At 48.0% G+C, this 26,579-nt stretch overlaps 1 protein-coding gene across 2 annotated transcripts in view; it reads left to right on the top strand.

Moving 5' to 3' along the window:
• Window positions 1–26,579, top strand: part of NF2 (NF2, moesin-ezrin-radixin like (MERLIN) tumor suppressor) — a 635,344-nt gene that overhangs the window by 295,107 nt on the left and 313,658 nt on the right. For both annotated transcript variants that reach the window (XM_085636353.1, XM_085636354.1), the window contains exon 10: window positions 19,827–19,940. In XM_085636353.1, the coding sequence (XP_085492479.1) occupies window positions 19,827–19,940 (114 nt within the window). The remainder of the gene's footprint in view (window positions 1–19,826; window positions 19,941–26,579) is intronic.

The raw sequence follows: 26,579 nt of genomic DNA, 5'->3' as shown, positions 1-26,579 counted from the left end.
CCCCCTCTTTCTTCTGGGGGGCGCCCTGACCAGCCCTTTGGAAATTCCCTCCAGTCCCTTTTGAGGATACCCGGGTACTTGCCCAGATATCTGCCTCCTCTGCAAGCTTCCTAGGATTAGTTAGCTTGCTGTCCACCAGGTGTAGACGCAGCTCCGGAAAACTTTTCTCGAGGAGGTGCTCCCTTAAAATCAGGTTATACAACCCCTCGTAGTCTTTCACCTCACTGCCCTGTACCCAGCCCTCCAAGGCCTTCTTGGCGTAGTCCAGGAAGTCCACCCAATTTTGGGTGGCCAGCTTTTGACTACCCCGAAATCTCTGCCTGTATTTCTCAGGGGTCAGCCCAAACTTTCTAACTAGGGCGACCTTCATGGTGGGGTAATCGGTCTGTTCTCGCTGCTCCAGAGCTAACAGGGCACCCCTCCCCATCGGAGGCATATACCTATATAGACCACCCCCCCCACTGAGCTTCGGGGATCCCATGGGCTCGTAAGGAGACCTCATAGGCAGCCAACCATTTAGCAATGTCATCCCCGACACCATAGCTGGCGACTACGTCCTTTGGCAGATAGGGTCTGGGCTCCCTGGTGATCTCTCTATTTACGCTGCCACCAACGGGACTGCTGGGGGTTCCAAGCTGTAGGGCCTTGAGATCCAATTCCTTTAAATGGAGCTCATGGAGGAACCTCCTCTCCTCCCTTTCTTTCTCTAAGCGGGCTAGATCCATTTTGAACTGCCTCTCCTCCCTCCTGTCAACTAAGTCAGCAGAAGACAGGCTCCCCCCCGAAGCGCTACTACCTGCTCTTGAAGGGGCACTAGGTCCTACGTCCATGTTGCCGCTCTCAGGGAGGAAAAGTAATTCAGTCCCTTCCGTAATGTCCGGTCCTGGCCCCTCCTCCTCCCGTTTTCCGCTAGGGTGGGCCATAACCCAGGCTCTCAAGCTAGTTTGGAGTTCTATTTTCTTCGCCCCCGGCTTAAAAAATACCTCCCTCTCCTGGCAGAATTCCTTTGTTTGGGTTACGGTATACTCTTCCAGCCTACCCAACTCAAACTCCATCCTACCAGGTGGGACCCAACACTACAGAAGAGAACTTCACGAAAGGAGACCCTTCCTTTAAGAGGAAGTACACCACAGGACAGGACAATTTCGAAAAATTCCAATCAGGGAGACAACCTGGAGAAAACTCCAATAAAAACAATCAGGTGTAGGGTGTGGCGCGCGCTAAACTGCTAATGAGTGGATGCAAGCACAGACTCAGGATCCCACCGCTGAACACCAATTTGTTGGACCTAACGTCCTTAAGGTAGCTTGGCTCAGGTCAAAAGGCTTTTATCCCACTATGGCCTATCGTGTTTGCATCACACTCAACTCACACCTTAACGTAACACCACTTAAAAATGACACTACACCGGATAATTATAAAGTTTAACAGAAGTCTTTATCTTTCCTTCTCAAACGTGGTTATTCAGGTTCACATTTCAGGGTAAAACATTTCATTGCATTTAAATTGACAGTACCATTCCCTTCTCTACTTTCGTACAGCAGCTACCTAAGCACCCTCTGAGATTCCCATCCTGCCTTGACTCAGGAGCGCTAAGTTAAATCCTCACAGAGAGCGCTCCACACAACATTTACAATTCCACAATTTCAGAAAATCATTTAGTCTGCATGGTGTTCTTCTGACAGGTGGTTTCCCTAACGGCTATACTTTCTGACTCTTATACTGTCACCAATAATCAACTCATTACATTTAGATATTAGCTGGAAAACGACGATGCTGCTGGCAGTCAATTAGTTATCTCTAGGCAGTTTATTTGTAGGTTACTTCATTACCAAGACTAATCCATTCCAGATAGGCAGTACACATGAACTCTCGCTGTCACTAGAACTCGATCTGCTGCCTTCAGCGCTATGCTTGAAACTGCTATTACATTGACTTCAGTCACACATGTGGCTGTGCCAAAGTGCCGGTATTTACCACTGGCCCCTGGCTTCTCCAAGGAACAAACAATCGGTTCTAACGGGCCCTCATCTGGCCTTCAACACGTACTCTCTTGTACCTTCCCCTGTGTGATATTGCCCAGCTTACTGTGTACACCTTAGGTCCCTCTCATAGGAAGTTCGACGATGCCGGGAGGTGCGCTCCCTCTCTTCGTGAAGCGGTGTTCACTGATTGCTTAACGGAAGTCCTTTCCAGGGGGGGGGGGCGAGGACCGAGCGCAACCACCGACTACCTATCCCACAGGCTTCTCCGTAGTGTGGTCTCCTTAGTTGGTGGGGGGGCCTCGCTCTAGCGCTCTCTCACCGCTGTTGTCCCACTCTTCAGTGGACTCCTAGGCTAGGCGCAGGCTTAATCCTACTCCGCTTCCTCAGGGGAGGCGCGCCCGCAGCCACCCGTAGCAGCGCGGCTTGCGGTGGCGCGGCCTGCACCCTGATCTGGCAACAGTGGGGCGGCGCTTCGGCGTCTTCTGCCCCACTCACGTGACAGCAGGACGGCGGCTTCAAGGCCGAAGCCCGTCCCTTTCTTCCGGAGTATGATTCTCCTCACCCTGACAGCGGCGTTGCTTGCTCACCGGTCGCTCACATGAAGCCCTTCCACAGAACTCTCGGCAACAGCGGGCCACCTCCAGAGGACAACAGGCCACCTCCCGACCTCTGGGTGGCGGCGGTGATCGTTCCAGGTAGGGACTCGTGAAAGAAAGGGGGGGGGGGCTGAACTTAAGGGTGCCAGGATTTCACTGGAGCGGATGAATGGGCTAACAAAGCTCTCTTACTTCCTGGGCACGGACATCTCCCCTTTTAGTCAGGAATGATGGACAATCGCTAGGGCCAGTCTGATTCAACATCCCAGGCACAACAGGGATGAGGGAAAGGTAGTCCCAGACGGCGATTCTTCCCCTGGTTCGCCCTCAGGGATACTGACTACATGGGAGCCCCCAGAGGGACGATGACCTCCAAAGGCATTGGCTGTGTTCTGGGACCGGTCAGAAGGTTGAGGGTGGTGTCAGCTGAAGAGGGAAGTCGTGCAGACCCTAAGACCTGTCCATTCCCTATCTAGCGCAGCCACCTCCCCACTCAGGTGCCTTACTCCTGACTACCTCACAGCTCAACTAAGTCCTAAAATGGCCGCCCCGCCCTCACCTCTATTTATCACCTGGGGCCTGACTGGCCAGAGTGGCCCAGAAGGTTCCGGAACCTCTCATGGCAGTCTATGGCCCAGGTTCTGAGGCGACAGTTGGAACCACCATTTTGTGAGACTAACCTCCCTCTTCCTGTTTCTTCAGTGAAGCACCTTGCGCCTCTCCCTCAGATAGTGAGAAAGGGGCGCCCAGAGCCTCTACATCAACACCAAAAAAAGTTAATGGACAGGAATAAAAAAAATGAGAGGGTAAAGGGAAAAAAATAAATGAGGAGGGAACAGCCAAAGGACTGACGGGTCTAACAATTACCTTTCCCCAACCCAACTTCCACTCCTTTTACTGTTGGCTTTACAGCAGTAAAAATACATACATTACTATTTTACCTCTGATATAGATTTCGAACTGCAGATTCTGCACCTTGTGAATAACCCCAGGTGTCTGACTGGATCTGCAATCTTTTGTACCAATTCCCTCATGCATCTGTACATGGCGTCGTACAGCTCCGCCACGGATCCTCCCCCCAGGATATGTCATTTGCCCCCTATAAATGCTACATCTCTGTGTGCTGATGTCCGTTCCTTTCTTTCCTTTCCTGCCGACGCTGATCCAGAACTTTCATACCTGACAGATTTTTTCCTCAAAACGTCTACAGTGTGCAACATGTCACCCACTAAAACAATAGGGTTCAAGCCATGTTGTGTCTGTAATCAACAGATGTCGGTTACTGATTTCCTCGACAATTGTTTTTAGTGCATTCGCACCAAACACAACTCGAAGTTGTGCAACTGCTGTGCCAAATGAATAGGAAGGCTATTCGGATCGGGAGGCCAAACTTTCAGTCGATCTTGCTTCTGAGGCCATTCCTGTGACCAGTCATCGTCGAAGTCACAGGGCTCAGGTAAGTCGAAGAAATCCCATAAGAATTCAAGCACAGGTCCCCTTTGACCTGCAACTCCTATCATTCATAATGGTGCAATGTTACAGGTACCTCCAGGCAATAAAGACTGTCTGTGCGCCCAGAACTGACATCTTCAATAGTTGCGATCCAGCCTGATCCGCATCTAGCAGCAATGCCACAACAGCTCCATGAGCTTTGTCCGGCCTTTGGTAAAATATTTGATGCCTCACCAGGTCTGGCTGGTGCACCATCAGGTCCTATGGATCCTAATTGGATGCCAGTTGGGGTCCCGCCGGCTGATCCCTCCCCGGCGAATGCCGTTCTGCTTGACGACGGTCCCTCATTCGGATCTGGCTGGTTGACTGGCTCAAACCTGCCTTCGGCGGTGACTCCGCAGGCTCAAAGACCTGAGCCATGACCGACGCCGGGCATGACGTTTCCACCGCCTTGACACGGATCCAATAGTTTATTGGACTTTGAAATGAACCCACCTAGACTGCGACACTAAGCTCACTTGTAATCAGACTATATACCACATGCTGCTGCTGATGAGGATGACCACCACGGTGAAACCTACCAAGATGATAAGGGATATTTTCGAAGACTTATAGGATGGCAGTGGTCTAGACACCTACTCAGACAGTGGCCTGTCCTCGCCTAACCCGGCTATAGCAGTAGAGGACTCTGCCTTATTTGACTGTAATCAGGAGAGTGGTGGAAATCTTAGACCTCATACTGCCAACGGCAGAGGTCAAAATTTGTTTGCCTACTAAGGTCCTCATCCCTGCACAAACAAACCAGGGAACTCTTCTGCCCTACAATGTTGCATTGACTGATGTGCTGGTAGGCACCTGGGCAAAGTCTGGATCTTGCCCTCCAGTCAGTAGGCTAGTGGCAAGGTGGCAGGGACCCAGATTTTCTACTTTATTATCCCACTCTTGAGAATTTAGTAGTGCAGGCATCCAGTAGCTGACTAAACCCAAATGCCTTCCCAGCAACTCCCTCAGACAGAGAGGCAAAGCGAATGGAAACATTTGCAAAACACGTTTTCTGCCACAAGCCTTACCTTGAGATCAGTGAATGCATCTTGTCTATTGAGCAGATATTCGCATGCACTGTGAGACAAAGTGTCTGGTGTTTTGCCAGCTGTCTCTGATGACATCGGAATCACATTACAGAGACTAATCTTGAATGGTCAGGAAGCGGTGAAATATAGCATCAGGTCTTGCCTGGACACGGCCGACTGTATGATCGAGCAGTTTGCACCAGTGTGGTGCTAAGTTGCAGCACATGGATACATTCAACAGTCTTCTCTTCAGACATCCAACAGTCCCTAATGGGCATGACATTTGATGATTCTAACCCCTTTGGATCGAAGGTGGACTCGACCTCGGAACATTTTAAAGAGAACAGTGCCACCGCTCGATCTCTAGTCCTAGCTCAGTCTGTATGCCAGTTTCCTCAGACCACTCGCCCCTTTCGAGGCTTTGGATGGGGTTACGAGCAGAGATGCAATATGGTCCTCCGCAAGCAGCAACAACAAGCCTCCCAATTCTTTTGAGCTAGAGGTTGGAAGAGGCCACCAATGTCCAGCCCCTCAGGGACTACTCTCTATGCAAACCTCCTGCACCCCCTCCCACAGTCGCCTCAAAACTGCCTTTGGTGCCACATGATCGGCCCTGTAAGAGGTCAAGTCACCTTTCATTTTCCCCATTGGAGGAGCATCACGTGCGACCAATGGATGCTCATCCCACCCTTCCTGGCTGTTCCATGAAATATGCCGCCCACACCTCAACACTTCCTTGAGGACTACTTGTCCATACTCAAAGGAGAAGTTCTGGCTCTCTTGGCCAAGAGAGCAGTTTAGAGGACTGGCTGCTACTCTTACTATTTTCTGGTGCCGCACAGGACCGCGGTCTCGGTTCCATCCTAGATCTTTGCCCTCGTAACTTCTTCCTTCAGAAGGACAAGTTCAAAATGTTCACCCCAAACCAAGTTCTACCAGCCGTGGATTCAGGAGACTGGATGGTGGTGCTTGCCTTGTAGGATGCTGATTTTTAGGTCTCGGCTCGAAGGCTGCGCTTGCGCAGTCTCGATCCGAGATTTAATGACTTGGAGAAGAGGGGCTTGAACCCGCCCCTCTTCTCCCCTGTTCTCCATTGGCTGGCCTCTTCAATGCTGGCCAGCCATTGGAGAAGAGGTCCCGTCACTCCGATCAGGCCCCGTCCTTTTTGGATCGGGGGCGTGTTTTTTGCAGAAAGTCTAATTATCTCCTCCAGCCAATGGCAAGAGGAGATAACAGCAAAACACGCCCCCGAATCCGAAAGCGCCGCTGCCTTTCTCCGAGGCATTTCTGCTTCGCCTCGGAGAAAGGCAGTGGTGTCCCGGCGTCCGGACGCATTTGTCTCCTCATCCTCCTGGGTGGGGTCGGGGTATTTATTTTTTCTGGATGTTTTAGAGCATTGCACTGTTACCTTTGGGTTTGTTATAGCGTGCTAGCCTGCTAGGCAGGCATTGAAGTTAAAAATACTGCAACTGAACCAGAGTTGCACAATGGCGTCACATGCTCCCTGATAAAGACGTGCCTTCTTTATTACGAAATAAGATCCATGTTTTTAGGGATAAAACCCCAGGATCAGCTTGTGCAATGACATTAATAAAGTCTGTGGTCAAGCAGAGTCATCAAATAGGGTTAAATGGAAGCAAGCCTTGGTGTGAATGATTACCCATGAGTTGGTGAAGCCTTCACCTCCCTCCACCTGCCACCCCTCCACCCCCCCCAAACCGCCCTCGGAGGTGCCCTGTGTCCAGCTCCATGGGTTAAAAGGTCATTAGCTCTTCAGGGTGTGTTATTTGTACGGTCAGAGCAGGAGAGGGGGGCGGCTGAAACTGGTAGCATCCGTGCTCTGAGCTCCTCTCTCCCTCCACTCTGTTCCCCTTCCCTCACACGCTCACCCCCCCCCCCTCTTTACTTCCCTCCCATCGCGGCCACGCGCCCTCTCTGTTCATCTCTCGAGCTCCCTCCTTGGCGCCACATTTCTTCTCATCTCCTTTGGTCTGCACTCTCCTTATCATTTCCTCTCTGCCCCTCCAGTCCTGCTGTGTCACTTCCTCCCTCTGTGTCACTCCCTCCCTCCTTGTGACCCCTCATTTCCTCCTGCTGCCCTTCACCTCACACGTTTCTCTTCCACCACCCAGCTATCTCCTCTCTCTTCCTTTGGGTCACTCTTTCCCTCAAACTCCCTCCTATATTTCACGTGCGCTTCCTCTTCTTTCGTGCCTGCCCCCCCTCCCACCCCCAGCAGTTACACTTCCCTCACCAATCTCTCTCTCTTCATCTTACTTTCTCTTATCTTCTCTCTTCTCATACCCTTTCCTCGCACCCCGCCCCCGTCTCCCTTTCTGCGTCTCGTTCTCTCCCTGCTCTTATCTCGTTTTTCCACCCTCTGCCCCCTCCACTACCGCTCCTCTTTCTCGGGACCCACTCTTTTAACTTCCTGCGGTGTCGGCTCTCCCCCGCCTTCCCCACCCCCACAGAGAAGGTATGTACTGGGAAGGTTTGGACACAGAGGGGGGGATGCACCCCCTTCACTCTGGGGTGTGGGGGAAGAGGGCTCGGAGACATAATCCACTTCAAATTGTGTTGTGCTAGTAGTGATTTACGGCACATGTGATGTTTTGCGCGATCGCGCAGTGTGATCCTGGGCAACGCCAGCGCTGTTGTTTTTGACGTTTGGACTGTAGTGCACATCTTGGGTTGTGAGTTTGAAGACACGATAAAAGCGAGTTCACCTATTGAAGGCAACGTTACATCTCCAAGGAAATACTGCGCAGAGGGACAGAGCACTATTTCCATAGCAGCGATTTGTGGGGGAAGCTTGTTGTTGTTTGAATAGTGCACGTTGTGTGGTACTCATTTTGTCAACGTTGGAAGGATGAAAGGCTAAGTGGTTCAAACAGAATTTAAACCCGGTACCGTGGCATTAAACACAGATCGGTGGATACATTAGTCCACTGAACCGGTTGTTGTCTCTGCGTTGTTACCGTTAGTTTAATCGTTTTTAGTAAAAACAAATATACGTTTTATTTTATGCAGCAGTTGCTGTGGCAGTTGTCCTTTTTAGCACTAAACAATAAAAGTGAGTTCCATGACACCCATTTTATCATCCTGAGGAGAAAGAGTTGAGACGCACATCCTGGGATTCAGACCTATGGGTCACGCGGAGATCACAGCAGACAGCACAAAACTAGCACACGAATACAACGGTTTAAACACGTATATCATATGCACCAATGAGAGCAGCGACTCGGATGTCCGAATTCACCACATCATGCCTTGTGTTGTGAACCTCTTCAAAGCACTAGGTACAGAAAGCAAACTATCCACTTCAAATTGTGGTGTGCTAGTAGGGTTTTACGGCACATGTGATGTTTTGCGCGATCGCGCAGTGTGATCCTGGGCAACGCCAGCGCTGGTTGGTGATACTAGGCTACGATTTGTTATAATGCCATGATAGGCCGAGACGTATAACTAGATGCCATATGGTACTGCTCGGATCTGATACGCTATGCTGCTCTGTTACTGTAATGTATACATTACACTGAGGAATAGGAGGCAAGGGAGCAAGGAGTCCTACAGGATGGATGAGCGTCACCATGTAGGGAAAGCTTTACTCCGATAACCCATACATTGGTGGACAAGGTGTTGCAAAAACGTTAAGAAGTCACAAGAGAGTCATGAAAACCAGCCTGGCAGACACTTGTATGTGTGGCTCTGTGTGTGTGTGGGAGGCTCTGTGTGTGTGTATGTGTGTGCCTCTGTGTGTGTTGCTCTGTGTGGGTGGCTTTTTTTGTAGGTGGCTCTATGCGTGGGTGGCTCTTTCTGTGTGTGGGTGGCTCTGTGTGGGTGGCTCTATTTGTGTCTGGGTTGCTCTATGGGAATAGCTCTGTGTAGGTGGCTCTGTGTGGGTGGCTCTGTGTTTGTCGGTGGCTTTGTGTGTGGGTGCAAATGCAATAGGTCTCGCATTTGAGATAGATTAAGCTATTGACATTGTAAATAACAATGGCGTTTCTTTAACCCCTTGTGTGCCACGCCCTTTCCCCGCCCTGTGCCGGCCGTTGCATTAGCGGGCGGGGTTCATGACGAGCTGGACTCGTCATGGGCACAGCGCAACCGCGGCCCATGACGAGTCCAGCTCGTCATGGGCACACAAGGGGTTAAATGTTTTAAAAATAAAAACATAAACATAAATAATGTCATGAGCAGTGCCAATAGCTCTAACTTTAACACTGCCGAGACCATTGCATTGTAAATGCTTGTTACATCTCCATCTGGCAGTCCCACAGACGCTATCTGCGGTTTCAGGTAGGCTACGAGCATTTCCAGTTCTGTGCTGCATTTTGGCCTGACCAGTGCATCTCGGGTGTTCACAAATGTGATGGTCGCAGCTCATCTACGGAGGTTGGGAATACCAGTCTTCCCATATCTTGATGTCTGGTTGCTGAAGGTGGACTTTCTTCAACACACCACCAGATGAGGTCCGACCTGTTGACGTTGGGTTTTTCCATCAATGTGCAAAAGTCGCAACTGACTCCTACTTAATCGCTTTACTGGAGCCATCCTGGTTACATGGCTTTTCTCAGCCATCCCCCCTCGTAAATTAGTCAAGGACATTCAGGCTATAATCCTGATGTTGCAAGCTATTCTCAGTGAGATAGGCTCTAAGGCTGCTTCACTTCCTTCATCCACCTTGTGAATCATGCCAGATGGTGCATGGGGTGTCTGCATCGGAACTTGACGTTTCAGTGGGCTTGGCACCAAGGCAATCATTCAGATTCTATCCAGGTTAAAAAGGAAACTGTGAAAGTCCTGCATTGTTGGCCACTCCACTGTAATTGGATGAGTGGCAGAACCCTCTACCTACTCCACTCGGAACTAACGGTCATGACGGATGCTTCATTGCGAGGTTGTGGAGTTCATCTCGGATTAAAGAAGATTGAAGAAATCTGGTTTCCAGCTGAAGCTCGCTTCCACATCAACTTGCCAGCACTGAAGCCGTTTGTCCCAACCATCAATGGGGAATTGGGCACAGGTGCTTACAGTCCATATGGTACTGCAACAAACAGGGCAGTGTGAGGTTGTAGGTCCTGTGTGCCAGGAGGCTCTACGTCTCTGGAAATGCGTGAATGCTCAGGGCAAATCCTTGACCATACAGTACCTAGCAGTATCTTTGGATGTCAGGGCAGACGAATCAGCTGTTGCCTAGCAGACCACAAATGACAGTTACACTTAGAAATAGCACCGGGTGTCTTTCACAAATAGGTAGAACCCTGGCTCAATCCATTTGCCACCGCAGAGAAGGCACTATGTCAAAGCTTTTGCGTGCTGGAGGTCCCACAGCAGTCCCCTCTAGGAGAAACCTTTTGCCTGTACTCGGAGCTCCTGTACCCCTTTCCACCCTTCCCTTCCCTGCCCAGCGTATTGAAAAATATCAAGAGAGACTGGCACAAGTCATCCTAGTGGCCCCGGACTGGTCGAGAAGAATGTTGTACATGGAACTTCTGGCCAGATTGAGCAGCAACAGTTGATACCCTTCGATCTTGTACCCGAAATTGTTGCTGTTATTCTGGCAACCAGGCATCCATCTACCAATACTGTATATGCAGGATGCTGGGTGACCAGATCAACCTTTTCTTTTAAAATCACCTGTTGTGATGGGCTTTTTTGAAGCGGTTGGCCCACATGTTCCAGCCAACATCATTTTTTTTTATGCCACAGTGGGACCCTTATTTGGTTCTCTCCTATCTCATGTGCACTCCTTTCCAGCAGATGCACAGTTGTCCTCTTTGCCTGTTAACCATTAGGGCAGTCTTCCTCATAGAAATAACATTGGCCAGGCATTTTGCCTGATAATGTACTGCATTATTTCCTGGTCTGAGCCATTTCACAGACCCACCACTGGAATGTTGCTTTGGTATCTATTCACAAGACTGCAGTTGGAAGTCTCGATCAGAAGAACAAGTTATTTATCTTCGGTAACACCTTTTCTGGTAAAGACTCTAACTCCAGAATCCTCACCGACCCACCCTCGCCCCCATTGTCTGAGGAATTGACTCTTACTATCCATTAATAAGATCCATCAATTTAAAACATCTGCACACTGTTTCATGTTGATTTCTTTCCATTTGCACAGACAGGGTTTAGAAAGAAACTGATGCCAACATGCATAGGTGGTTTATCTATAGGGGCCCGACTCCATATCTGGGGCAGAACGGATCCGTCATTGAACTGCACGGCGCCACCTACCAATGTGCAAAAGAATTGCTACAAAATTTCCGTTTGCAGCCTGTCTTCTGTTATTGCTCACAAGGAGAGGAATCTGCAGTCAGCTAGAGTCTCTACCACAAAAGGAGTTACCGAATGTAAGTAACGTGTTCTTTAGTGGTAACTTGTTCATTGGAACTAGAATTGCAGCCTAAGATTTGCTTCTAGTTCTAGATTTATCAATGTTTATTTTGAACCCCCAGATCCTCTCAAAGTCCAATAGACTCAAGAGTGACTGTATTGATGATTCTGTTTCCATTACCATTAACAAAACATCATTTTCAAAAAGAAACATTTTATGTCCTTACCTTCCAAATGAGACACTAGTATTTCTTGGATGTTGGAATATCTCTAAACTAACAGTTCTACTGCCAACTCGAAAAGTTAGTAGTAAAGCAGCCATCTTAGCCACATCACTTTTTTCAACAAGAAACTTTTCTAATGCATCCAATTTACTTGTATCTTTGCTTTCTGCATCTTATAATTTCTTTATTCATCTCATCATTTTGTGGCCTACACCTTACTTCTGGTGGATGCTAACCAGCTGTGGAGGAGAGTCACAGCCTTCTCAGGGTGGTAGCGTGGGGTGCCCGAGCTAAGCATTGACCAGTCAATGAACAGACACAATAAACTGAATGATTAGCACAGGGCTGGTCTTATCAGAAAAAGAAATTGGGTTTAATCACATAGCAGTACTAAATACTCCAAAATTCAACTTAGTATAAAGGGGAGTGGCACAGGGTTTAATTCTTCCTTGTAGCTCCACATCTGCTGAATTTCCTTAAGCTACTCTCGCCCAGGTGACCCCCTGATGGCTTCCCCGGCCCCTAAATAGGTAAAAGAAATAATCGGGGGTAAGATGCAGTCTCAGTTTCCCTCAGAACTCAAATGCGCACCCAGTTCATGGCTTCTTTAAAATTATGTACTCTGATATCTTCTCTATAAGATCTAGTCTCCAGGTCTTGCTACTTGTCTAGTAGGAGTTTTGCTTCAGTTTCTAGATGGCCAATATCGTATGTACACTTTGATCTGCAGCTTGCGTTCAGTGTTAATTGGTTCTCCACCCACTTAAGGCTGTGAGCCATATATTATAGGTCCAGCTTCAAGTTGTAAATACCTTTACACAGATCTCCTTAAGTGTACTCCAGTTGTCTGTGACTGTTTTCTACAGGTCCTGTTTTAAAGTGGCTTGTTATAATTTTAAGTCAACCTCTGTTAGGGCTTGGTTTATGTTGGGGATAATATTGCGTCCTACCTTTGCATTCCACTGACGTGTTAGAAATCTATCAAACTCTCCTGACTTTGTTTCTTTGCTGGTAGCTTCTTGCTAGTTGTTTGCTTATGGTCACACTTTATTAGCATTCACTGGTCTGTGTATACTCTTTTCATGACTTCTCAACCTCATCAAATCCCCATGAGGCCACTGCTCATAAGGTGGGTTAGATGCTGTGCTGTTATTTGCTCCCTACTCCCTTACACCATGCAAGGTGTACCCCCTCCTTTTCTTTAGAACAAAGGCTGGAGAGGATTGGCCGGTGTTTTATATCAAATCCTCTATCCTTGCAACTCACCGTCCACATCTCTATTGTGGTCTCTCAAATGTTCATGCCTCCTCACTGATTTGCTCTAGTGGTGTGCCACAGGTGTGATCAGTCTGCCATTCAGAGACTCTGCTGTTGTCTTCTGGTTTATATTCCCAAGGGTCCATACTCTGCTGCTTCTCTTTGTTCTTTTGACATGTAGAATGTGTATACCCTCTCTATCCAGCAGTGCGAGTGGCCTTGAAGTTTCTACAGAGCTGCAGCATAGGCCTATTTTTCTTTGCCATTCTCAGCCGGAAATTATAACTTAAATTGTTTTTTAAAGCATACATCCAGAACCTACTAGGGAGAGCAGTGAAAAACCTACAAGAATGGAGCTTGTGGGCATCTGGAACCAAAGATTACTGCCAGAGTCTGTCACCTAACCCTTAAAACACCAAGCAACTAGAACCAATACAGAGCCTTGATCAATATCTAGAACGGTGGAAGACCTGGAACCAAAGTTTTTGCGATGTATTAAGTATGCGATTGGTTAAAACGTGCAGGTGACTCTTGCAGCTTGAAGTTCTAGGGAAAGGGTGTTGTGCAGCAGGACTCCAGGGTCTTGTACCTGTTTAAAGAAGTGGGAGACGGGCCTATGATTACAGCTACACAGATCTCCTGACACAAGCAAGATCTTGGACTTTGTTGGATTCAGCCTCAAAGTTGGGAGCCATCCACCAGTGAATAATTGATTCAGATTTGGCCTTGGAACTTGCACCTTGTCTAGGTAGTTCGGAGCACTGGAGTGAGGCAGACTGAAAATAAGCAGGGTTTCATCTGAGTACATATAAACCTTCCTGCTGGAGCAGGAAACAGATAGGGAAGAACAGAATAGATCCTTGTTGGACACTACATCTTAGAGGTTTTTCTTCAAATAAGAAAGGTGGTAGAGCCACCACTTACTTTTCCTCCCAAAAAAGATTTGATCCAGTCGTGGACTGTGCAAATAAAACTGGCCTCCTCCAGGGTATCAATCAATCAGTAGATTTGTAGAGCGCTACTTGTCACTTGGGTGGGGGTATCCAGGTGCTGCAAGGGTCCAGTTGGTAAGCAGAGTAGCCAGGCCTTCATGGACTTTTGGAATACTGGAAGAGATGGGTAGCTCATTCCATGTCTTCACTGCTAGGTAGAAGAAGGAGCGTCCTCTGCATCTGGTACGTCTGATGCATGGGGTGAGGGTTAGAGAAAGGGACGCAGAGTGGAGGCGTCTGGTGGGCTAATGGAAGTTCAGGAAGTGGTTGAAGTACGCAGGTCCGTAGTTGTCTAGGGCCTTGTATGCATGGGTCAGGAGCTTGAACTGGCATCTATTCTATACAGGGAGCGAGTCGAGTTCCCTGTGGTAGGGAGTGATGTGGGTTAGTCTAGGGAGATCCATGATGAGTCTGGTTGCAGCGTTCTGCAGATCCGAAGAGAGCGGTACCTCCAGTCATTTTTTGACTGACTTTTTTGCGACTTTTGTCGACTTCTTTTTCAAGTCTACATCGACTCCTGGTGCACAAGGGATGCCCCGTTTCAAGGCCTATGGTTCCTGTAACCGACTGATGTCGGTGACGGAGCCGCACTGCATGTACCTCTACTGCCTGGAGCGTGACCATGACCCCAAGTCGTGCTCCATCTCTGGAACCATGGCCCGAAGTCTTTGCGGGAGCGGTCCCGAAAGTTCCTCAAGGCCCGGCAGTCGGCTCAGAGTTGTGTGAGGTCCCGGTCGTCCGGGAAATCACAGGACCGATCGCGGAGCCGCCATCACTCCTCATCGAAGTCTTCTCACTCGGAATCAGGTAAGTCTAAGCACAAAAAGAAGTCAAAGAAGCATCGTCGCTCTTCGACTTCCCCTCGTCTGTCGGCCTAAAAGACACAGGGTGGGGGTGGTGCTCCTCCCGCGGCTCCCCGTGCGGAGCCTTCAGGGTCGACTCCGGCCTTCCCTCCCTTCCCAGGACGGGCAGCGACCCCTGCCCAGCTTCGTCAGTTTTACAAAGCGATGCATTCCATCTTTGGGCAGCCCGACTCCGCTGGTGCGCCTTTGGGCCCGCGGTCTCGGTTGGGGGCGCTAGGCTTTCGATGCCGACGGCTCTGGCCTCGGCTCCGCAGGGCCCCCTTGGATCCAGGCCTGGATCCGGATCGGCGCCGGTCGACCCTGTAACACCTCCACCGGCGCCAATTCCACCAGCACAAAGTCCTCAGCCGACGCCGGCTGACACTGGCTTTCACCCTGATGTGGATACGGAGCCGGACTGGCATCGACCGACGCTGCAACCGATGCCGATGGGTACTTTTGTGCCTGCATTCCACCCTGGCCATTTTCAGCCAGTATGGCAACCAGAGAGGGTGAGGAAGACTGGGAGGGGTCTGAGGACCCTCTCACTGCTCAGCTGGCACACGATCAGGACTAGATAGAGGACCTGAGGTATGCCAGTGGTCTGGACATGTCACCAGACCTTAACATGTTGTCTCCTCCCATGGTGGCTAAGGAGGAGGGAGCGTCTTACGCAGTGGTGTTGCGTAGGGCAGCAGAGGGCCTACACCTCGAGCTACCTACTGTGGCAGTCAGGACTAACCTCCTGACAGAGGTGCTTTAACCGGCAGCTAGTTCTTCTTAGCCCCTGCTGCCGTTTAATGAAGCCCTCACGGACATCCTTTTGGCCAGCTGGTCCAGGCCCACCACTGGGGCTCCTGTGGATAGGATGGTTGCTCGACGCCACCGCCCGGGCGACCCCACTTTCCTCTCCCAACACCCCATCCCCGAGAGCTTGGTAGTCCAAGCCTCAGCGTCCCAAGGTGCCTTCCCTACCACACCACCAGACAGGGAATCCAAGAAGCTGGATCAGTTTGGGAAGAAATTGTTTTCTTCCTCCAGCTTAGGGCTGTGGTCGGTGAACGCCGCATGCCTCTTGGGCCGTTATTCCCACTCTGAGTGAGATACGGTGGCGCAAGTGCTGCCTCAGTGTCCGCAGGAGGCCTGGGCTGTGCCCTCCCGTGCTGTTGCCAAGGGGAGAGACGCAGCAAAGTTAGCCAACTGCTGTGGACTGGACACTGCCGGCTCACTGGGTAGGACTATTTCAACGTCGGTGATGCTTCGTCATCATGCCTGGATGAGGACGACTGGCTTTTCTGGGGATGTCCAGAACACCTTGATAGACCTGCCCTTTGATGGCAGTCGCCTGTTCGGCGATAAGGCAGACAGAGCTAGAGCTCTTCAAGGACACTCGGGCTACGGCCAAGTCCTTGGGCCTCTCTACTACGCTCCCTGCGCGGTCTGCTTTTCGCCCCTTTTGTTGCTAAGGAAGGGGTTCCCCGACACGTTCCTTTCAGAGCTACAGGCCAGCGCAAGCTCGGCCAAGGACGTGGGAACTGCCGACGTGGTTCCGGGGGCCAGCGGGCGGGCCAGTCCACCACCGACCCCTCTGCAGCAGCCTCCAAACCTTCCTAGTCCGACCTTTCAGGCCCATCAAATGCCAGTGGGCGGCAGGATTCGCCATCACCTCCCCCACTGGCGCACCATCACGTCGGACAGGTGGGTTTTGCATACAGTCAGAAGGGGCTACTCCCTCCCCTTTGAGACTATTCCTCCAACCATGCCACCCCAGTACCATCGCATGTCAGGGGGACCATCTGGCCCTTCTCCAACAGGAAGTTACGGCTCTTTTTGCCAAGGGAGCCATCAAGCGCGTTCCTGCCCCAGAATTAGGTTGTGGTTGCTATTCCCACTACTTTCTGGTGCCCAAGAAGGGCAAGGGCCTGTGTTCCATCTTGGGTCTCAGGATGTTCAACCGCTTCCTCCGGAAGGAGAAGTTCAAAATGTTGACCCTGGTTCAGGTCTGGTTGCACTTGACCCTGGAGAATGGATGGTAGCGTTGGACTTGCAGGACGCTTATTTTCACATCCCCGTCCTGCCGACCCACTGGCATTACCAGCGGTTCCCGGTAGGCCACGAGCACTTTCAGTTTACCGTGCTCCCCTTTGGCCTTACCAGCGCCCCTCGGGTGTTCACGAAAGTGATGGCGGTGGTCGCAGCTCATCTGCTCAGATCATCGGTTCCAGTCTTCCCCATCTCGATGACTGGTTGTTGAAGGCGTGCTCGCCCCAGGCAGTCTTCTCCCACCTCCAGACTACGGCCGACCTCCTGCATTTGCTGGAGCTCTCCATCAACGTGCCGAAGTCGCACCTGATTCCCTCTCAGAAGCTCCTTTTCTTCTGAGCGGTTCTGGACACGACACAGCTTTGGGTTTATCCTCCCGAACAGCGAGTCCGGGATATTCGTGCTATGATTCCGATCTTTCAGCCTCTATCCCGGGTTTCGGTCAGGATGACCCTGAGGCTTCTGGGCCTCATTGTCTCCTGCCGGTCGATCATGCCAGGTGGCATATGCGGGCTCTGCAGTGGGATCTGAAGTTCCAGTGGGCGCAGCATCAGGGGCATCTGTCCGATTGGTCCAGATCTCGGAGGGCACTGCACGACAATTGCATTGGTGACGTCTTTTGGTTGGGCAAGGACTATTATAAATAATAAAGTTCTGCCCTGCCCAGTTTACTGACAGCTCCCTGGAAGCTGGCAGGACCATTTGTTCTTGCGATCAACTCTGGTCTTCTTCATAAACATTACATCTTTATCAAGTCATAAATAAGGCACAGCAGAACATATTAATTTGCACAGTCCCAGCTTATTGCTTCAGGTTTGTTCTTGAATAAGCTTATCTATTTCAATATTAGACCCCAAAGGCATATGTTACATTGCCTTGTTTTCCCTTTTCTCTTTTTGTGTTTCTTCCCCTTTAATTTCTGTATACTTTTAATCCTGGCACCTGCCACTCAGTTAGTTATGTGTTAGTTATGATTCCAATTAGAATTGGAATCTCTGATCATTCTGCTGTTGGACCTGGACTGAGCAGTACTGTGCCTTGATGATTAAACCCTCCTTACCTATTTCTGGATTTTATGACTTTCTTGATTTTGGAATCTTACACTGGCGATGAGGATTTGCCCGCGAAGGTTATCCTGAGGCTCTCGTATCTGACAATGGGGTGCAATTCAAATCTCATGAGATGTTTGACTTTCTCAAGTTTTCAAATGTTCGTCATGTTACCACAGCTTTGTATGAATGGTCAGATAGAGAGATACAACAGGGTTCTCAAGCAAGACATTTTGTGGGCACGTAACTTTGATGCCCAGTGGAATGATATATTGAGAGAGAAGTTATGGTTGTACCGGATTACTCCTCACACTACCACTGAAGTCTCACCATTCTGTTTATTAAGAGGTAGAGCTCCCATTTCCAAGCTGTGCCCTTGGTGGTTTAAAAAAGTTACTTAGAGTTACAACTCTGAAATCAAACATAATGATGTGGCTCAAAAGGTGGAAGCAAAACAACTCAAAAGTAAACATTATTATGATTTCCACATGAAAGTCAAGGATCCTACTTTTGATGTTGAAGAATGGGTCAGAATACGCAAGCCTGGTATTGTATCTAAAAGTGAGTTGAAATTTGGGAGACCTATTAAGGTTGTGAATGCAAATTGTAATAGTGTTGTTACCCAGGACGGGAAAGTATGGAATGTCAGACGAGTTACAAAATGTATTAATGTTGCTTCATAGTTTCTCCTAAGGGGAGAAAGTGTGTTACATTGCCTTGTTTTCCCTTTTCCCTTTTTGTGTTTCTTCCCCTTTAATTTCTGTATACTTTTAATCCTGGCACCTGCCACTCAGTTAGTTATGTGTTAGTTATGATTCCAATTAGAATTGGAATCTCTGATCATTCTGCTGTTGGACCGTGACTGAGCAGTACTGTGCCTTGATGATTAAACCCTTCTTACCTATTTCTGCATTTAATGACTTTTCTTGATTTTGGAATCTTACAGAATTCTCCTTTTCTCTTTCCATTTAAAGCTTTTTGCTCAAACCCTCTGGTCTATAAATTGGCCGCGCTAACCACTTTGTTTTCATGAACCAAGCCAAACCAAATTGTTGGAGTGAAGGGTAGGTTGATCAGTCTACAGACAGTTGAGGCAAAGGGCAACCATGGTTCAGTAGTAATCTTGATGCTAGTGATTTGGCCAAACCTTGTTAGAAAAGACAACACTGGTATGCATCCTTTGTTGATATCCAAATTGGGTTTGTCTTAATATTTCTTTGCCTTTCACCTCACTAATTTTTACCCTAACAACATAGGTTAACTTACTGAGTTCACTAAATGGTGTTTGAGGTAACCTCATGTATAAAGAAATCCTAAAACCTATTAGACTGATACGAAAATCTTATTTGTTTAATTTATCAGCAGTTACCATAAATCACTTTGCATGAGGTATTTTAAAGTCGCAGATATGCATGAGGAAAGTATATCTTGCATTTATTGATGTGCATTCTTAGAAGTTATGTATGCAACTAGAAGTAAAGCCACAAACAAATATTGAACGTTATTGTGTTTAGGGGAAAATATTGATGGCGAAGGCAATGGTTGCCAGAGCATTATGAGCTTCTGGTGAATTATTGTCCAAACATAGCTCTCCTAATGTACCTAGAGTCTAAGGACAAGGTGCACTTGCCATTTATTTGAATGTAGTATTTTATTAGAATTTTCATTAAACATAAAATTTTTGATTGTGTTGATACCTGCACAGTCCCAATCGCCCGCCATGTGCTGTTGCCAGTTAATTATTCTCCCCTTCCCCTGTATCGTTTCCTTGCAACCGTATCCTTTCTTTGCAACACTTTTTTTTAATAAACTATACAGCTTAATGCACATGAAGCTCTTGATACCTCTTTTACTGTTTAAAATTATTGCTTCTAAAGGTTCAAGTCACAGAATCCCAGATGAGTCGTTCTGCATTTTCTTATTATAGGATGTAATGTTACTTTTCTTGACGTGTTCTCATATTTCCATTTTCCAAAGATCTTGCAGCTTTGTATTGGAAACCATGACCTCTTTATGCGCAGGCGTAAAGCAGACTCCTTGGAGGTTCAACAGATGAAGGCCCAAGCACGGGAGGAGAAGGCCAGGAAGCAGGTGAGCGAGAAGAGGTGGATGGGATCCTCAGACCCAGGTTGCGATTGAACAGACTTTGATTACTCAATGGGTGTGTGTGGTTATTGGAGAGTCGGTACACTGTGGAGGGGAAATTGAAGTGAATGCATTTAAATTGTAGATCAGAAACATTACTTTGATCCCTTCCGGCTGTGGCTGTTATCCTTCCTCAGTAAGAACCATCTTTTGTCACCTGACCTTATATGATCTGCAGAGACTGAGTAAGCCAAGTTAGTTTCACTATATTATGTTGTTTTGACTGTTGTTTCCATTCATGCTCCTGATGGAGGAAGAGAAGTGTGTATGTTTTTTTTTCTCTCCAATCTTTTTAAAAAGAAACAAAAAGCAAAGCAATACAAACAAAGAATAATAAAGTGCGGTGTAGTGCAGTGTCTATCATTTTCATCAATCTCATTACAGAAATCCGGCGATTGTCACAATGATCCATGGGGTCAACAATGCAGTCAAGTGTTATGTACATTACATCGTAAGCAACACATTACTCTGCTTCCTGATCAGCTGAAAGTGGGGGATCATTGCTGAACGGTGTACAGATCATCCCCCCTGCTCACATTCCATTGACCCCAGATCCTCGTCCATTTTTGTGGGCAGCCTCTGCCTTCGTATATGACCCTCTCCGCTTGCATGCAGCAGTCCATATCAGACTCTCAGTCCCTAAACCGTGGCTTAACCACCCCTTTTCGCATCCTGGCTAGGTTCCGCTTCGCCACCATACAACCCACATTCTCTCAGCTCTCGACAAGTCGGTGGCCTCCCAAATGTTAAGAAGACATAAGCGAGGTGAAACCTCCAAAGCTTTATGGCAAACAGATGACATCGCTGCTGTGACCTTTCCCCAGTATGTCTGAAGAACCAGGCAGCCCCACCACTGGTGTAGGTAGGTGCCAGGTTGACCACACTCCCTGGGACAGGCTGAGGACCCCAAAATACCCATCTTGACAACTACCGAGCTGGTGTAGTAGGCTCGATGCAGTAATTTAAGTTGGATAAATTTAAAACTGGATCTAATCGCCACCTCGCGGGGGATGGCAGAGCCTCCTGCCAATCTTCATCGCTAATGTCCCCAACGTCATCCACCCATTCTGCACGAGTCTTCCCCGGAGTGTCCAGTGTGTGTTGATTTAGTATTTTACAATAAGTCAACAAAATGGCTTTTTCTTGGAGGTAATCATCTAGCAGTCTGTCCTCTAGGGGCGAGGAGACCGGTAGGTCCATATCTTTGGGTATATCGCTTTGTAATGCACTGCGGGCTTGAAGGTATCTAAATGTTTCTCTGCTGTGTTGTTGATAATCCCGTTGGAGATCACTGAACGGGATCACCTTGCCCTCCCGCCCATAGATCACCCATCCCCATGAGACCTTTCAAGTCTCATTTGTCAAATCCGGGTTGTGTTGATAACGTTCCCAACTGGCATGAATCGAGCAATGGGGTGACCTGTATGATTTTATCCTTCCACCCCAGGGCGGCGGTTGCCGAGTGCCATGGAGTAATTGTGGTGGAGGTAGGAGTGTATTTCGGTACATTCTTCCTCCCTCCATACAATGCCCTTGGATAATTGCCGGGGAGCATATTGTTTTTGTCCATACTATAGGCAGGATCTGTCCCTGGTCGATGCACCCAATGATTGAGAACTATTAGTTGAGATGCCCAATAATACCTTTTAATTGCTGACAGGGCTATACCACCATCGTACCAACTTTTTGTGAGTTTGGCCAACACTATTCGAGGGGTACCATCATTCCAAAGCAAGGCGCGTACCTATGACTCAATTTCGTTAAAATATTTTGGTGGGACCAAATAGGGTGTATTCTGTAGGGCATGGAGGAATCTGGGTAGCGCCATCATTTTGTAGAGGGCGGCTCTTCCCAATAAGGTGAGAGACTGTGTCTTCCAGTGTTGCACGTCCGCATGGAAACCGCACAGAGGTGTGTATGTTTTTAATTCAGTTAAGTGCTTAGTAAGTTTTGAGACACCCTTGGGAAGGATATGTGCTGCAAGAATCTATTGAAGGACAGCCTGGATTTTTACATTCTTGATGTGGGTGCTTGGAAAATCAGGGACATGATTGACCCTCAACTTTGATTTCTGCTCTGCTGCAATGCCAGGCAAGAAAAGGATATCCCTTCCCAGTGAGTGCTCTGTTATCTCCTAAGCCATACCGTTTTCAGCAACAAAGTATGAAGTGCTTTACAAGCTGTCTGCCTAATGCACATCATTCCATTGCACTTCTGAATGTGCATAAGCATGGGCGCAGGTGACAGTAAGTGGCTATTAAATGCAGGTTGATAGCTATTTGGCAAAAGCTTACATTATATTAATCACCGTTATCTTGGGTCCAAAAGCATTGTGGTGTTTTACCTGTGCTTATACAAACAAATCTTATGCAACCTTTTTTTGCCACTGGAGAGCAGCCACGATCAGGACTTTGTACAGTGTGTTCTAGAATATTTTTAGGCAAGGATTGCCTAGCTCAATTAATCTTTATTTCTTCTCATGCACACAATAATGAACAGAGATTGATTTTAAAAAAAAATACACTAGAGTTGGAAAGTATTCACTCACTTTCTGATGTACGCTGGCATTGAAACAGTCCTGAATTCTGGTGAGATAAAGTGAATTGAATGACCTAGGTCTATCTGAAACAAGAGCCAAGTGCTTTTGAGAATGGAATCTCCAATGGAAAGTTCGGTAACTACTTGGAAGTAGCTCCCTGAAGTGCAGCTCAGCATAGTATGCAATTCAGAGGGTCTGGCCATTGTGAAGACAGCAGGGAAACACATCTCTGTATCCTTGGAGTTTTCTCCATCCAAACCAGTGGCAGGACCACACGCTAATACACAAACACAGTGTCAGCCTGTGCTACCTGTAACATGACCACCTGTTTCCCTGATTGGCAAAATCTCTTGGAAGGGGTCACTTAGCAAGTTCCACTCTATCGATCATAGACTCCCTTTGAAAGCTGGGCAAGAAAAGAAGTGGTAGTAATAGCCAGAGGGGAGTTGCTAGACTTTAAGTGTACTGAAGACTGGGTGAAAGTATGTAATATTTGTGTGTTAGCAGCCTTGTAGTTAAAGAGAGAAGGTAGATTTGAGAGTAGAGAGAGGTGTTTGTTTCAGACAGTGAGAGTGGTGTGTGCAAGTATGTGTGCATATTTGTTTTTATTTTTCTCTGTGCTTATATTCTCATATGTGCACTGCTATGAAAGTGTTGTGTAAGTGGCTGGTATTGTATCCCTCATTGAAAGACATTGTCTCTCCCTGGAAGCCATCCCTAGTGTCATGGAACAACAAATGTATACAATGCTCCCAATAAGGTATTCTTCTCTGGAACAATTGACTGTTCCTGAAATAATGTTGACACTGCCATAATAATGTTGAATCTTGACACATCTTGAGTTTCCTTGGACTAATCATGGCATAATGGCAGCTATCCTTGCCATATTGTGAGTATGCTTGATCTAATAGTGGCGTTCCATCACATAATTGTGCCCATGCTTCCATTTATAATGTCCATGACTGACATGATGTGGTGGTTCATTGCATTATGGTGGGCAGCCATGACACAACTGCAGCCGTGACATAATGGTGTGCATCCTTGACATGATGTAGGTGTCTTTAGCAGTTTTGTTGGCATCACTGACATTTGATGGTGATGCCTTTGAATTTAGAGCAGAATCTGTCAATGAAACACAACTGTTTAAGGAAAATCTCAAGCTGACATTTAGGGACCCTGTTTGAAAACAGATTTTTGAGGCAAATAGTGTGTGTTAACCCAATATGAAAACGGCAGACTTTATAGAAAAACACGTATTTTGAAAAATAATTAGCTGATATCTGAAAGCACAATGTTTAAAAATCATTCAGTGTATAGCTGTTAGTATTTCCTTTGTGCCAGTGGGCACTTACTGCTGTGGCTATTTTTTCATTAGTTATGTGGAGGCATTTTATATTGCTAAAGCTTTAACTGTGCATGCTGTTCATAACCATGTCTTATGTGTTTTTGTGGTTAATGTTCCACTGCAATATTGGGTTTTAAAGTTTGCCCAGCCACAATATAGAATCCGGAATAACCATTACCACAATATCACAATGATTTAAATATATAGGTAAGTTTACTTGTATTTACATTCATAACTCCACATTAATTCATCTTGAAGATATATGTATCTTCAAGGTACCCAGATATGGAGTTAAGAATAGTAAGGATTATATTTCTTTCCCAGTAAGCATCTGTTCTTGGCATGTAGGACTGTAGATTCACATGCTTTGCATACTTCTGCCATCTAGTGTTGGGTCCGGATGTTTGCAAGTTGTTTTTCTTCGCAGAAGTCTTTCTAGTCACGAGGTAAGGTGACTCCTCCTTTCGGTGATAGTGCGCATGGGCATCAACTCCATTGTTAGATTGTTTTCCCGCAAAAGAGTGAGAATGGATTAAGTAAGTGTAGAATAGAGATGTCCATGTGTATGGATGTATAATTAAGAACTGTAACAACTATAGGTGCCCGGAGAGGTGGGTGGGCACATGTGACTCTACAGCCCTACATGCCAAGAACAAATGCTTACTGAGTAAGTAACATAATCCGTTTGAGGCATATGTGCTGTGGAAACAAATGCTTTGCATAGACTACAAAGCAGTATACTCCCAAAGCAGTGGCTAATCTGTAGATGTTTGAAACAGTGTTTTAAGTACTGCCTGGCCTACATTAGCTTGTTGTCGTGCTAACACATCTACACAATAGTGTTTGGTAAATGTGTGTGGTGTAGACCATATAGCTGCCTTACATATATCAACTAGAGGAATGTTCACCAAGAAGTCCATACTAGCCCCTATTTTGTGAGTGGAATGCGCTTTAGGGGGTATGGATAACGTTTTTTTAGCTTTAGCATAGCATGTTTGAATGCATTAAACAATCCATCTTGGGATGCCAGATTTAGAGATGGAATTGCCTTTGTGAGGTGGAGCAAGTGCAACAAATAGTTGTTTTGTTTTGCGTAGAACTTTTGTCCTTTCTATGAAGTACAATAAGGCTCTTCTAATATCAAGCATATTCAGAGATTGTTCTGGTATTGAATCCGGTTGAGGAAAAAACACAGGTAACTCAACTGATTGGCTAATATGAAAAGCAGAAACTACTTTGGGAATTAATTTTGTATTGGTGCAAAGAACTACCCTGTCTTTATGGAGTTGAAAGAAGGGTTCTTCTAAAGTTAATGCCTGTAAATCGCCAACTTTCCTTAATGAAGTGATCACAATGAGGAAAGCAACCTTCCATGAGAGAAACTGTAAAGAACAGTTATGCAAGGGTTCAAAAGGTGAACCCATAAGTCTTGTAAGGACAAAGTTAAAATTCCACACTGGTGCAGAGGGAATTCTTGGTGGTATTGCTCTTTTCAAGCCTTCCATTAAAGCTTTGATCACTGGAACTTTGAATAGGGATAAATGCTGTCTGTTCTGCAAATACGCAGCCACTGCTGCAAGGTGCAAACAAATAGTATAAGCCAGTCCAGTTTGCTGTAAGTGCAACAGGTAAAAGATAATGTTTTAATCTGAAAGAAACACGTTAGTTAGATTCCTCACCTTAGAATATCCCCAGGCGTCAGACTGGATCCGGAAGATTTTTCGTCAGCAATACCCCTTGCGCGTCGCTAGGCGTCGTCTGTGGCTCCGCGTCTGTCGTCGGCGTCGTGCGCCGGAATGACGTCGTTGGAGTACTTAGACGCCGCCCTCGCGCGCTGACGTCAGTTCTTCTTTTTTCCGCGCCAGTAAGCGCAGATCCGGGAGAGCTACCCCTTTAGTCAATTTTTGACTAACTTTTTGATCCTTTTTGATCCTGTCAATCGACTCCGGTGCCGGTAGGATGCCTGGTTTTAAAGCCTGTGCTGACTGTAACCGCTTGATGTCGGTTACGGACCATCACCTCTGGTGCCTGGACTGCTTGGGCCTCGACCACGACGCGGAGTTGTGCTCGGACTGTAAGGCCCTGACCGCGAAGGCTAGGCGGGAGCGGTCCCGTAAGCTTCTCGAGATTCGCCACGCGGCTCCGCGCTCCTCTCGATCCCGGTCCAGGAGGAGGTCCAAGGATCGGTCGCGGAGCCGCAGCCGACGTCACCATCGGTCGTCGGGATCCAAGTCTTCGGGTAAGTCGAAGCATTCCAAGAAGTCCAAGAGGCGACATCGCTCTTCGGACTCCCCTCGCCGGTCGCGCGACTCGGCCGAGGGTCAGGGTGGTTCCACCCCCGCGGCTCCGGCGGAGCCGCAGGCGCCGCGCACGTCCCCATACCCTCCGGTCCCTGGGACTAACGCGACGCCGGCGGAAGTCAGTGCCTTCCTCTCGGCCATGAGGAACCTGGCTCCGCCGTCGGCGCCCGCTGGTGCGCCTTCGGGCCCCGCGGACCCGACTGGGCTGCCTTGCCTGCCGGTGGCTCTGGCCCCGGCGCCGTTGACGGCTCCGGCCTCGACGCCGCAAGCGCCCGAGGGACCCGTTCTCGAGTCCCCGTCGACGCTGGTCGACCTCGTCACGCCTCCTCCGCCGGCGTCGACATCGGTACCACCCCCGACGCCGACGTCGACTCCGCTCGACGTCGTGCCCCAGTTCAGTC

Source organism: Triturus cristatus, chromosome 11 (assembly GCF_964204655.1).
Source record: "Triturus cristatus chromosome 11, aTriCri1.1, whole genome shotgun sequence".
Classification (NCBI taxonomy): domain Eukaryota; kingdom Metazoa; phylum Chordata; class Amphibia; order Caudata; family Salamandridae; genus Triturus; species Triturus cristatus.
Note: the sequence above shows the minus strand (reverse complement) of the source record. Positions and strands in the feature narration are given on the sequence as shown.